This window comes from Nomascus leucogenys, chromosome 8 (genome assembly GCF_006542625.1).
Source record: "Nomascus leucogenys isolate Asia chromosome 8, Asia_NLE_v1, whole genome shotgun sequence".
NCBI lineage: Eukaryota > Metazoa > Chordata > Mammalia > Primates > Hylobatidae > Nomascus > Nomascus leucogenys.
This window is the reverse complement of record NC_044388.1, coordinates 17,301,659-17,314,177: the sequence shown is the minus strand read 5'-3', so window position 1 is coordinate 17,314,177 and position 12,519 is coordinate 17,301,659. Positions and strand designations below refer to the sequence as shown.

The 12,519-nt window shown below is 47.3% G+C and overlaps 2 protein-coding genes across 4 annotated transcripts in view; both read left to right on the top strand.

Annotated features, from left to right (window-relative positions):
- Nucleotides 1-4,027, top strand: part of TMEM108 (transmembrane protein 108) — a 370,555-nt gene extending 366,528 nt beyond the window's left edge. For all 3 annotated transcript variants that reach the window (XM_030816817.1, XM_030816816.1, XM_030816818.1), the window contains one exon: nucleotides 2,126-4,027. In XM_030816817.1, the coding sequence (XP_030672677.1) occupies nucleotides 2,126-2,248 (123 nt within the window). In that variant the 3' untranslated portion in view covers nucleotides 2,249-4,027. The remainder of the gene's footprint in view (nucleotides 1-2,125) is intronic.
- A 2,244-nt stretch (nucleotides 4,028-6,271) lies between these two features.
- Nucleotides 6,272-12,519, top strand: part of BFSP2 (beaded filament structural protein 2) — a 75,574-nt gene continuing 69,326 nt past the window's right edge. The window contains exon 1 of the mRNA XM_003265237.4: nucleotides 6,272-6,829. Coding sequence (XP_003265285.1) covers nucleotides 6,341-6,829 — 489 coding nt within the window. The 5' untranslated portion in view covers nucleotides 6,272-6,340. The remainder of the gene's footprint in view (nucleotides 6,830-12,519) is intronic.

The following is a 12,519-nucleotide window of genomic DNA, read 5'->3' as shown; positions in this document are numbered from 1 at the left end:
TGAACGTTAAATTTCTCATATTCTCTTTGCAAATTGGTAAAGGAAAACCAAAGCCAAAGGACAATACTCGTGAACGCACTATAGAAAAGGCCCTTGCTTTTAGAACATCCCAGTTAGTCATTTGGCACAGAGCACGAGGGCTGCCATCCAACACAAGCCAGAGGCTCTGGTAGAAAGGGCTGCCCCAGCCAGTCATGATCTCCAGACCAGGAGGGTGCCATAGGACCTGCAGCACAAAGCTCAGCTTGGCTTCAGAGTGGATTGGATTTTGCTGTTTCCCTCCCAGCAAGCAGTTCCTCTTATTCTGCTTTATTTAGAGTAATATTACAATTTGTTCCAATTCTCTGGGCTCACACTATTTGAGGGCAAATGCAGGCAGCCTAGGGCTGGGATGAAGCCAGCCAAGTACACACACACTGCCGACCATCTCCAGAGCAATCATAAGGTCCCAGTTCATATTCCACCATGTTCCACATCCTTGGGACATGTACTCACCACCTGCCCTTTAGCTGCTAACTTTCGAGACTGCCAAATGGTTTGCCTAAGCAAGTTCCTCAGCTGCCCTGCACCCACTGCTGTGTTGATGCAAGCAGCAAAACACAGATCCAGGGCTGTACAGACAAAATTGTGGTGCCCAAAAAGTGCTTGGAAACTTCCATTCTTTTTTCTTTTCCCCACCCCCCCTCCTCCTCCTTCTCCCTGTTTTCTCTTCTTCCTTCTTTTCTCCCTCCTTCTCTCCTCCCTTCTTTTTTCTTCTCCTTTGTTTTCGTTGTTTCCTGAATAACTCTGTCTTTTTTATGCAGCAAAACATACCCACATGGTTTTGCCTTTGGTGAAGACTTCCTTTGTGAAAGCTATAAAATGACAAGCCAAGCTCAGCCTCCACCGTTAAACCCAAAAGCATGGTGGAGGAAAAGGATTTTTGTCTCCTCTTTGATGTGCTCTACTATTTTCCTTAGATGGCTGGCCCCATATCCACCCTTAGATAGGTGTTGAACTAATTCCAGACACTGAAGGAAATTCTTGTCTTCTGAAAAGACATTTTATCAACAATGGCATTTCTTCCTTACCTTATGATTCATACAGCAGTAAGTACTCCTCAGAAAGTATCTGTTACTTATGTTTTGTTTAAAAATAAACTTCAGAGAATTGTGGCTAAGCAAATCTGGCATGAGCCAGTATACCTAGGCCTATAGTTGAGTCTTTGCCCTGAAATGGCTTGAAGGTTCCGAGACATTAGCTGTTTTAATTGGAAGAAGCTATGACTTGCTTTTTTTTTCTCTCTAAATTAGCACCAGGGCCCGAATCCAAGTAGAGCCATTTAGTAGCCCATAAATGTTTGCTTGTCCTTGGTAAGTGAAACCAAAACCCTGCCAAAGCCATACAGATTACCTTCTGGGCAGTGGATGGCCTATTTCTAGGCTTTTCTCCTCCTGCAACTGAACATACAGACTGAAATTTTCATCTGTCACTTATTATGCAGTCACACAGAGATGCAGATCCATTCAGCTCAGCATCACTAGTGCTATGAGAAATGGGGCAATAATTCTGACCAGGCTCTGGAAGGACTCAGAGGGGGAAGGAATTGGCCCTTGAAGCCTCTTGACAGGTCTGTTAGATCCTGACAGGTGGGTAGCAGGAAACAGGCGAGTGAGTCTAGGTGTATTCAGGAAGGAAGAGCAGAGAAGTTTCCCAGATGTCTGCGAGAAAGAGGCAGGAAGTAGTCTGGAGTCCAAGTGGACCGAGTTTTGCCACTAGTGCAGTGAGCCATGCACTGTGTGTGTGTCATGCATGGCAAGCCCCTCTCAGACTTTGACAAGGAAAGCAGCACCATCTCTGGCAGCCTGGGATTGGGGTGATTCCAGAAGCAGGAAACATTTTTTGAAAGCTGCTATAAAAATCTGAAAGAACAGCACAAAAATTAAAATACACACACACACACACACACATTAATTAAAAGAATGGCATAGAGGGCTGTGCACCTCAGCATTAGCAGTGGGGATGATGAAAATGTGCACCAAGCCATCAGTGCTGAAATAAATGTTCCCATGTGTACATTTCTTTAAAAATGGCCACCTCTTAAGCCTTCTCCAGCTCACTCCATCTCCTCCCTCTCTCTTCCCAGGACCAGCTCTCAGAGCCCCGCTCCCCAGCCAATGGCGACTATAGAGACACTGGGATGGTCCTTGTTAACCCCTTCTGTCAAGAAACGCTGTTTGTGGGAAACGATCAAGTATCTGAGATCTAACTACAGCAGGCATCACTTTGCCATTCCGTATTTTTCGTCTCTAAATTATAAATATACAAATATATATATTATAAATATAACCTTTGTGTAACCCTGACTTAATGAGAAACATTTTCAGCTTTTTTTCCTATGAATTGTCAACATCTTTTTTACAAGTGTGGTTTAAAAAAAAAACTTTACAGAATGATCTGTGGCTTTATAAAATAAAGGTATTTCTAAGCAAAGCAGTTGCATTGATTGCTTCTCTTAATAATTATTCTTGAGCACCTGGGGATCCCAGGAACCCTGTTCAGGTGAGGTAAGAGACTGACCTCCTATAGAAGCTGAATGTTACAGTGGTCAAGCGCACGATTCTTTGAGTGATTCTTGAAGCTCTGGTTCCTCTTGATTTGGTGTGACCCCATTTCCTCCCTTCTCATATGCACACCTGTAAAGGGAACTGGGCCGCCTCGGGGGAAGACGGCAGACTCATGCACAGAGCAGATAAAGGGAACATCTCATCACCTCCGAGGATGAGTACCCTGGAGCCTTATGACGGCACCATTGGATGTCATGTTTAATTCCATCCAAGCTGTGGACGGCAGGCAGGAGCATGGAGCCCTCAGGAATCCATGGAGGACATCAAGTCATCCCAAGGCCGTGTCCCCCTAACATTACTTCCACTGCTAACAACAGGACTGCCTTTCCCTGGTGGGAAAATGCTCCCTTTATGCCCATTCCTGTATCCCCTCCAACACCCACATCTGCATTAAACACCCGTGCCTTTCTCTTGGAGAGGGTTTAGATGCAGATCCCACCCTGGAGCTTTAAAATGCTTGCCCTTCTTCAAGGATCAAATGTTTATTGGGGTTCAGCTTTGTTTTCTCAAAAGGCCATGGTATCGTGCCCCTGAGGAACACGTTTATCTAAGAAGCTTTGAGGTAGTAGAGCGATAATTTTTGAAACCTTCCTCCTGCAATCTTTAAAAGAGAAAAAAGAGATTGCCCAAGCAAATCATTTGGGAGAAGACATCATTATACTCCTACTTGGCACTGCAAACCTGCTCGCAGCACCAGCCAGTGGACTTGCCATCCAGCTCTCAGCTTCCACTGCTCCCCTTGTTCCCGGCCGGCTGGCTGCCTCCCCGTGCTGTGTCCAGCAGGGCCAACAGGGTCAGACCCTCAGAGACGCCCAAGGGGCTTCCAGAGGTGGCTGCTTCTCTATTTTTTCCTGATTGGGGCTGAGAGAGATGATTACTGCTTTGACACTTCCTTTGTCTAAAAGAAAAATAGTTTGATAGTATATTTTGAATATAGATGCTCTTCTAGTCGGACTGGGAATTGAACTTGAATGTTGGGTCATATGTTTGTGTTGTTGCTGTAGTCTATCATGACTTTTTTCTTTCTGCATTTTCCTTAAAAAAAAGAAAAAGATGGCCTTCGAAAGTGTGTTCTCGATGTTGTATGAACCTACTTCACATGAGTTCGGTTGTTGTCTCTCTTCAAAGACTCTTCAACCCACAAAGAAGCAACTAAATGTTTCTCTAAGTTTAATTTTCTAGCGTGTTGTTGTCTTACCTTTTTAACCTTACCATAATATTTCTGTTAACTGTTACATTTAATATACCAATGTGTGTGAGTATACATAGAGGAAAATCTGTTTGTAAAATTTATATATAATATATGTAATCAAAGATACATATGTTATATATACATATGTGGATGTATGACTTATTTTTCCTTATCCACAGATTTCAGCTGCCATGTATATATAAATAAACTTATTTTATTAGCCAGAGGATTCTGTTGCTAATACATTTTGCATTCTTTTCAAGATAAGCTCTAAGTCTTCCTTAGGCAGTACCAACACCACTTTATATCCATCTGTATTTTTTAATCTGATTTAACAGTAAGTTGAGTTTTATGTATGTGACGAGCTAATAGGATTAGCAATTTATCGTTTGATAAAATAAATCTTTTTGAACACGTTTGCAGTTTCTCCAAAATAGACTCATCTTTCATCAGGTCTTTGGAGATAGTGGTGTCAAAGTACATCCCCCGCTTTTTCTCCCCGTCTCCAGGGCTGAGTGGATTTATATAGTAAATATCTTTGGTCCAGAGAAGTCTGAAGTTAACCTGGCCACTGAGTGTTACCATTCTGCAGAGAATAACAATGCCTAAACATGACATATTTGTGCACAACTTAATCAGTAGCCTGAACTTGTCATTCAGCCTTGGACAGTACATCTTGGAATTCACAATAATGCAGATCCTCAGAACCAAGTCAGTGTCACCCGTATAGGAGGCTGTTACTGTAACACAGGCTCGCATACCCCTTCTGGGTGCATCAGGGGTGGTGTTCACAGCATTAATGCTACGTCTGAATAAACAAGGACACTACTGGCCTTTACTTAATCCGATTGGTTCTTTCATCTGTTCATCAAATAGCCAACACTGATATTTATAAAATACCTCCCAGGCCATCTCAGAGAGACAAAGTGGAAGACAATAAAGAAAGGAAGGGTTGGAGTGTCCTGGTCAGCAGGAAGGAAGTGCACACAGAGTCTTCTAGTAGGCGACCAGGTTTTTTACCTTTACCTGCATGACCTCGGGTAGGTACTCTGCTCTCTGGGTGGTGGGCAACAGGGAGACTCCTAAGTAAGTCACTGGCCCAGAGGTTGGAAGAGGGTGTCTGCCCCCAGCTCTGCTACTTTCTGGACATGGAACCTTGGGCAAGTCATTGTAGCTCTCGGGGTCCTCCTCACGTAAGAGGACAGTGGCCAACTGTAGGACATGTGATTTTAGAGCTGTGAGGTGCACAGCCCATATGGCAGTACCTGTCAACCCTGGACCTCCTTCCTCCGGAGGTTGAGTTGAGAATTCCATGAAGTAAACTACAGGATTCATGCACACACCAGGCTGGATCTGCTACTCACTAGAGATTGGCTCCCTTCTCCTTCTCTCACCTGAGGTACATTCCTACATTACAGCATCTGGAAAAATATCCAGCTCTGGGATTTGGTGACCTGGTTTCTCCAGGGTAAAACTTATGTACAGAGGTTTTTAGGTCCATGTTGTCATCCTGAAACTGGGGGAACCTTTCTGATCCTAGAGAAGTGATTGAGATGCGACCCTTGGTGGCTTAGTGGATGCCAAGATCAATAATTAAAACCCAGGGGTGTCATCATATCCTAACTTGGGGCACCCTTGGAGAGGCTTACCAGAAAACACCCTCTTTGTTGTTTTTATTTCTCAGTTTTCCAACAGATGGAGAAGCAGAGGTGTAGGGAATGGCCGGAACATAATGTGTGGGACCTGAATTTGTCCAAGGTCCTTATCTGGTGCATCAGAGAGTTAGAGGCTCAGGCCAGTGTTCAGACAGTGAGGTCCAGAGGGAGGAAGCATCCTGGCCAACAGCAAGCAGCTGATGAACAGCAGAGCATTAGAGGACAGAGATGAGGAGGAAAGGAGATAGGTGAAGGGAGGACCTGAAGCTGCTGCCAGGACTGAGAGAGGAAACCATAGGCAAGTCTTTTCTCTTGGGTCCCTGGAGCTGCCTCCTGCCATTTTTCATCATTTATTGCCTGTGTGGACATGTGTTCACATTCACATGTGCCAGTACACGTAGGGATGTAGAAAGCCCTGAAATAGCTAGATTGAGTCCTAGCTTGTAATCTGAGGTCTGAGGCAAGTGATCAGTCCACTTGTGATCTGAGGTCCTTGAGCCTCAGTTTACTCGTCTGTAAAATGGGGTTGCTTGATGCCTGCCTTGCCCACTCTTAGGTAGTAAAATGCACAAACCCAAATGGTCTACCCCCACAGCCTGCACTGATCCAGCCTCCCCCGCCACCAGCAGAATAATCTGGGAGGTTGGGCACATGACCCTGCATCAAAGAATGCATGAGTGCCTCTCTGCACACAGCCCTGGGCAGTGCCCATTTCTCTTTCAGCTCAGTGAACGATGGAAACTCATGGAAGACAGCAGACAAAGCAGCCCCGGGGATAGGGGAGATTCCAGAGAGGCCCGTGACCAGGCCACAGGGATGCTGGGGCTGTAAACCAAAAGCCACTGGACTCTGTAAACCCACTGGGCACCACAGAGGCAGAAGGGGTGATGAGTGAGAGGCGAGTAGTAGTGGACTTGCCCACCAGTGCCAGCTCCAGCATGCCCCTCCAGAGGCGCAGGGCATCCTTCAGGGGGCCACGGTCGTCGTCCTCCCTGGATAGCCCCCCAGCCTCCAGGACCAATGCCATGAGTGGCCTTGTCCGAGCACCCGGGGTCTATGTAGGAACAGCACCCAGTGGGTACATAGGTGGCCTGGGTGCCCGTGTGACCCGCCGGGCCCTTGGCATCAGCAGTGTCTTCCTTCAGGGCCTGCGGAGCTCAGGCCTGGCCACCGTGCCGGCTCCAGGTTTGGAGAGGGACCATGGTGCTGTTGAGGACCTAGGGGGCTGCCTGGTGGAATATATGGCCAAAGTGCATGCCCTTGAGCAAGTCAGTCAGGAGCTGGAAACACAACTGCGGATGCACCTGGAGAGCAAAGCCACACGCTCGGGAAATTGGGGTGCCCTACGGGCTTCCTGGGCCAGCAGCTGCCAGCAGGTAAGTGTCCAGGCTGTGCCAAGGGCTTTGCAGAGGGCTGGGAGGGGCTGCTGAAGGCAGCGGGTAGGGTTGTGAGTAGGCTGAGGCCAGATAAACTGACCATAATCCCCTACACTTTCACACTTAAAATGCTAATGAGAACAACAATACTACCTTTTACTGAGGTTTGCTAGGAGCCCACACTAGCCCCCATACGTGCACTATCCACTATCTTCCTTAAACTTGAAAGAAATGCTATGCAGTGGATCATTCATTGATTGCATTTTTCAGATGAGAAACTGAGGCATGTAATTTGCCCAAGACTTCAAAGCTAGTAGAGGGATAGAGATGAGATTTGAACCTGAATTTTTGTGCCTCCAAAGTTGCATTTGCCCCATTACCCTGGGCTGCCTCAGTCACCTTTACTGTTGAGAAGGGATTTTTACAGCTATTATCCAATCAAATACCATTGGATGGATGTGGTATTAAGAACAATGGATAAATGGAGGTGTGTTCCTGTATCCACCTACAACCACGCTGTTCAACAGAAATATGAAGTACATTGGTAATTGATAAGTTTCTATTACCCACAGTAAAACAAGTAAAAAGAAGCAGGTGAAGTTAATATTATAGCTTATTTAACTCTATATGTCCAGAATGTTATTTCAACATGTAATCAATACAAAATATATTAATGAGATAATTTACATTCAAGTAGAACTTTCTGCATGATGGAAATATTAATATCTTATATCTGCACTGTCCAGTCTGGCAGCCACTAACCATATATGGCTATCAAGCACTTGAAATGTGGCTAATGAGACTGAGGAATTGCATTTTTATTTTATCTAATTTTCATTAATTTAAATGTAAACAGCCACAGGTAGCTAATGGCTATCTTATTGGACAGGGAAGGATGCAGAGGTTTCATCTTTCTCCCTTGCTTGGTCAGCCCTGCTTTTCCCACTCTTCAGGGTGATTTCTGCGGCGCCTGGAGCACATCCATCATGTCTGGCCTGCAGCCTGTAGTTCTAATGCTGGGACTCCAGCCAGCATTGCACCTCTCAGCTGGTCTCTCTGTGGATAGCTGGCTTCTCCTCTCCTCGTCCTCTCTCTCTCCAGATGCTGGCCTTGGGATCCCTCTGAGCAAAATCAGTCTCTAACCCACCAGGGACTGCCAACTCAGACCGTTGGCCCCCTGGAGTCCAGTATGCAGCCTCCCAAGAGGAGGTCACAAAATTTTATTTGTATGTAGCTGGGGGAGGCTAAGCAGTTGCACACAGGGACTCCCCATTTGCCCCTCCTGCCTCCCATTTCATCCCAGGATGCTTCTCCTGCACTGCTGTCAGTGCCCACTGACAACACAGAGTGCATGATGAACAGCACCATCCTCTCAGGCTCTCCCCCTGGTGCTGCTGTTCTGCTTGCATCCATCTGGGCTGCAAGGGAGAGCCATCTTAGAATAGTCCAGGGCCTTAATGCCTGTCAAATCTAAGAGGCAGCCATTCCTCCAGGATTCTTCACAACTGTCCTTATTCCAAATATTGTCCGATAAACAACCACCAGAACATCCCTAGATACTCCAATATGTCAGCATCTGCTGGACAACTGCTTGCACTCAGATGCCACACAGACTTGTCAGGAGAAATCGGGTATCCCAGTGGCTAGGTTAAAAAGTAGGGCCACAAACCTTACTTTATACTCAGTAGATACTGACTTGTTCTGGCTCCAGATAGCTACAAGGGCCTTTGCAACTGACTGACTTCTCTGGGCCTCAGTTTCATTATCTACAAAATGGGTATAACAATGCTTAGATATTCCAGCAAATCCATAGACAAATAAGAGCCTGGCTCCTGCTTACAGGTAGAGTACAGACTAGGAAGCTCTAAAATCCTGTGAGAGCACCACAGCCACACACCAAGACATGCAACCTCCGTAGTTGCGGGTTGGGATCCCACATGGGCTCACTTTCCTCTTAAGTGACTATAAATGAGGGCCTGGGTATGAATAAAGTTCTCTTCTTCTTCTTTTTTAAAAAATCATGGACTTGAAAATAGAGTTAGACCAACTGACAAAATGGAGTTATTATTTCTTTTTTTTTTTTTTTTTTGAGATGGAGTCTCGTTCTGTCACCCAGGCTGGAGTGCTGTGGTGCAATCTCGACTCACTGTAACCTCTACCTCCCAGGTTCAAGCGATTCTCCAGCCTCAGCCTCTCGAGTAGCTGTGATTACAGGCGCATGCCACCACTCCCAGCTAATTTTTTTATATTTTTAATGGAGATGGGGTTTCACCATGTTGGCCAGGCTGGTCTCGATCTCCTGACCTCAGGTGATCCACCCGCCTCTGCCTCCCAGAGGGCTAGGATTACAGGAGTGAGTCACCATGCCCAGCCTGGAGTTACTATTTCTATATTGCACAGCCCAGACTTTCAGCCATATTAAACTCTATTCCATCAAGAAGAACAAAAGAAAACTCCATAACTGAGAAATACTCGTGATTTTTTCGGTCAATCTGGGCTCACGGAGCTGCAGGAGGCCCCCAACAGGCCCCCACCCCTTTCCAGGCCTGGAGGAAAGGCCACCTCCCAGCCCAGCCCTTTCACAAAGTGCTGCCTTCGTCTCACTTGGGGTCAGAGGTAGCCACTCTGCAGTCCTGAGCTCCAGAAATCCAGAGCTCTCTCCCTCTGCCCTCACTTAGGCCTCTCTGGCTGGGGCTTCATGCCCACCTTTCCAGACTCCGGGCTCTGGTGTTCCGTGCTCCTCACAGCACTTCTTACCCCTCCTGTTTCTCCACCTGCAGCTGCCTCTTCCCCACCTTGTCCGCAGAACTCCTCCTGGTCCTGCAGCCCAGTTCCATGGCAACCCTCTGTGACTCCTGAGGGCCCATGCAGGGCCTGAGGCCTCAGAGCAAGCTCTCAGCAACTGAGCCCCAAGTTGGCACCTAGAGAGAAATTCGACCTCCTTAGCCTGGGCCCCAAACAGAGAATCCAAGAGAGGCCTCAGTCACTCAAGAGTAGGGTGGGGATGTCCATTTTAGTGGCACTTTCTTGGATCAGGCTGGAGCAAGCAGTGGGGAAGGTCAGAGCGAGCGACAATTTCCATAAACGTTTGGGAAACAACATTTCCTCTTGCTTTCAGAGGGGGAGAAAAGAGTTGGAAAGGAGACAGGCTCTCCTCCCCGCCATCACCACCCCAGCTGACACAGAAAGCTCCTGGGGCCATTCTGGGGAGTGGGGGCCCCCTGTCCCCTGGAATCTCCCCACAGCCTGTCTCACCCCTACCAAGAGGAGACAAAGACAGGTTTTCAGAAAAGCCAGGAAGAGGAGCCAGGAGGAGGGAAGCCATTGCTGTCACTGTGCAGAGAGCTGCATCATGGAAAGCAACACGAAACCAGGGTGCCAGGAGGGCTCACACCATGGAAGAATCAGGAAGGCCTTCCTGGGGAGGGGGATCTTCCCCATCCTTATCACTACATAAGTTTGGGGCCAGGGTTGGCTCCATGGGTGCACCACCAATGAAGTCTCATAGGGCCCTGCACTGGAGTGCAGCGATGCCATCAGAGATCACTGCAACCTCAAGCTCCTGGCCTCAAGAGATCCTCCTGCCTTGGCCTCCCAAAGGGCTTGGATTATAGGTATGAGGCACCGTGCCCAGCCAATAGTTTTATCTTTGAATTTGTGTTTTGAAAGTGAAGTCTCGTGGGACAATGGAGTATGGACCAGGGGCTCTTGAATGGTCCTACCTCCCTCTGTCTCCCTACAACAGGTTCTTAGCCCACCCCTCTACCCCTGGGAGCCCCTTCTGACACCTGCTCCATGCCCCTGGGTGGCAGCAACTGGAGGGAGAGGACAAGCCTCTTTCTCACCCCCGACCCAGGTACTACAGGTGGCACTGAGGTCGTAATATTCTTGGGGGTTATCACCCCACCCCTACCAGCAGGACATGGTATATCGGTCCAGTGGCCGGTAAGAAAGCTACCGCAGCCATTGGTGGGGTGCGCACATGCCCAGAATCATGGAGCAAGGCCTCTGGATGCCTATAAAGGTCTGCATGAGCATCCCCATGCCCCAGGGAGTGGAAATTAAATAGCAAATAAAAATTACCATAACAAGTTGAAACATGACAGAAGAAAGGAAAAAGCATTATATTTGAGTAACTTAAATCGCACTTTGTTCCTGCTCTTTGAACACGGGGCCCCACCTTTTGCACTGGGATCCACAAATTATATAGCTGGTCCTAGTTACGGTGCATGCATATGAAGTTCCATTTCAATTCCAAACCTCTCTCCTCCCACTCCTCAGCTGTGTTAGAACCTCCAAGCCTCGCTAAGTGATGAAAACAGATAGAAAAACCCCAGGTGGCAACTACAGAGGCTGAGGAAGACCTGGGCCATTTCCCTCTCCAGCCTTGCTCTGTGCTCCTGACTTTTCTTACCAAATGAAGGATGCTGACAATAGGCTCTGGCGGCAACATCAGGCCCTTTCATCCTCAAATAGGCCAAACACAAGCTTGGAATAAGGCAGCCTTGTGCCTCGGAGCTGCAGATGAAAGGAGAGTGTGGACAGAGGAGCAGCCCTCAGAGACCAGGTGTCGAAACAAAAGGAACAGCTGAAGCCAGGGGGAGAATGAAGCTGCCTGAAGAAGAAAGGGGAGTGCAGAAGTTCTAAGTTAAGGAGCCAGGACATTAGTCTAGGTCTCCATGGGAGAAAACTGCAGCTTATACCTCCAAAGGATAAGGCTGTCAGCTGGAGGAAATGGGAAATCAAAACTGTTGAAAGGCAAAGGATTAGAGTTTAAAACGGACCTGATTTGACTATTTTTCCTGCTGCTCGCAGCCCCTCTTTCTGTCCCTTGCACAGAGAGAGCCCATACTCAGGGAATCTGCCTATTTGAAGAACATGCTGGAAACTCAGGCAATCCAGATCTGGGCCAGGTTTCTCTCCCACAGAACTTGTGGTCCTAGAAGGCTTTCTTTTTAGAAAAAGAAACAAGAACTAATCCTTCTCCACTGAGAAGAAAGAAAGGCAACAGGGTTTGTTGTTCATGATTCACAACCTGGTATCCCTGGAAAGTAGGCGATGGGGGCAGAATCATAATCTGCAAAGGCCTGAACACATTTCCCCAAGAAGAAGTCACTCAGCCTGTTTCTTAATCAATGCAATTTGTTTTGTCAGAGCAGTCCAGTGGGGCAGTTTCTTTGTCAGCCAAGCTATAAGAGACACTACAGTATGGTTAGAAATGTAGCTACCAGAGAAAAGTCCATTAGAGAGATTCATTCCTCTTAGGAAGAGTGAGGTATATGACTGGAAGAAATATTTTGATGGGAGAGGGGGAGGAGGCATAAGCCTGCTTCCCAAGGGTCTCGTTCATATAATGCAGGTGGCCACTAAGCTTCTTTATTTATTTATTTTTATATGGAGTCTCATTCTGTTGCCCAGGTTGTGGTGCCATCTCGGCTCACTGCAACCTCCACCTCCCGGGTTTAAGCGATTCTCCTGCCTCAGCCTCCCAAGTAGCTGAGATTACAGGTGCCCACCACCACATCCAGCTAATTTTTTTGTATTTTTAGTAGAGACAGGGTTTCACCATGTTGGCCAGGCTGGTCTCAAACTCCTGACCTCAGGTGATCCACCCGCCTTGGCCTGCCAAAGTATTGGGATTACAGGCGTGAGCCACCGTGCCCAGCCAGTCACTAAGCTGCTTTCTAAGA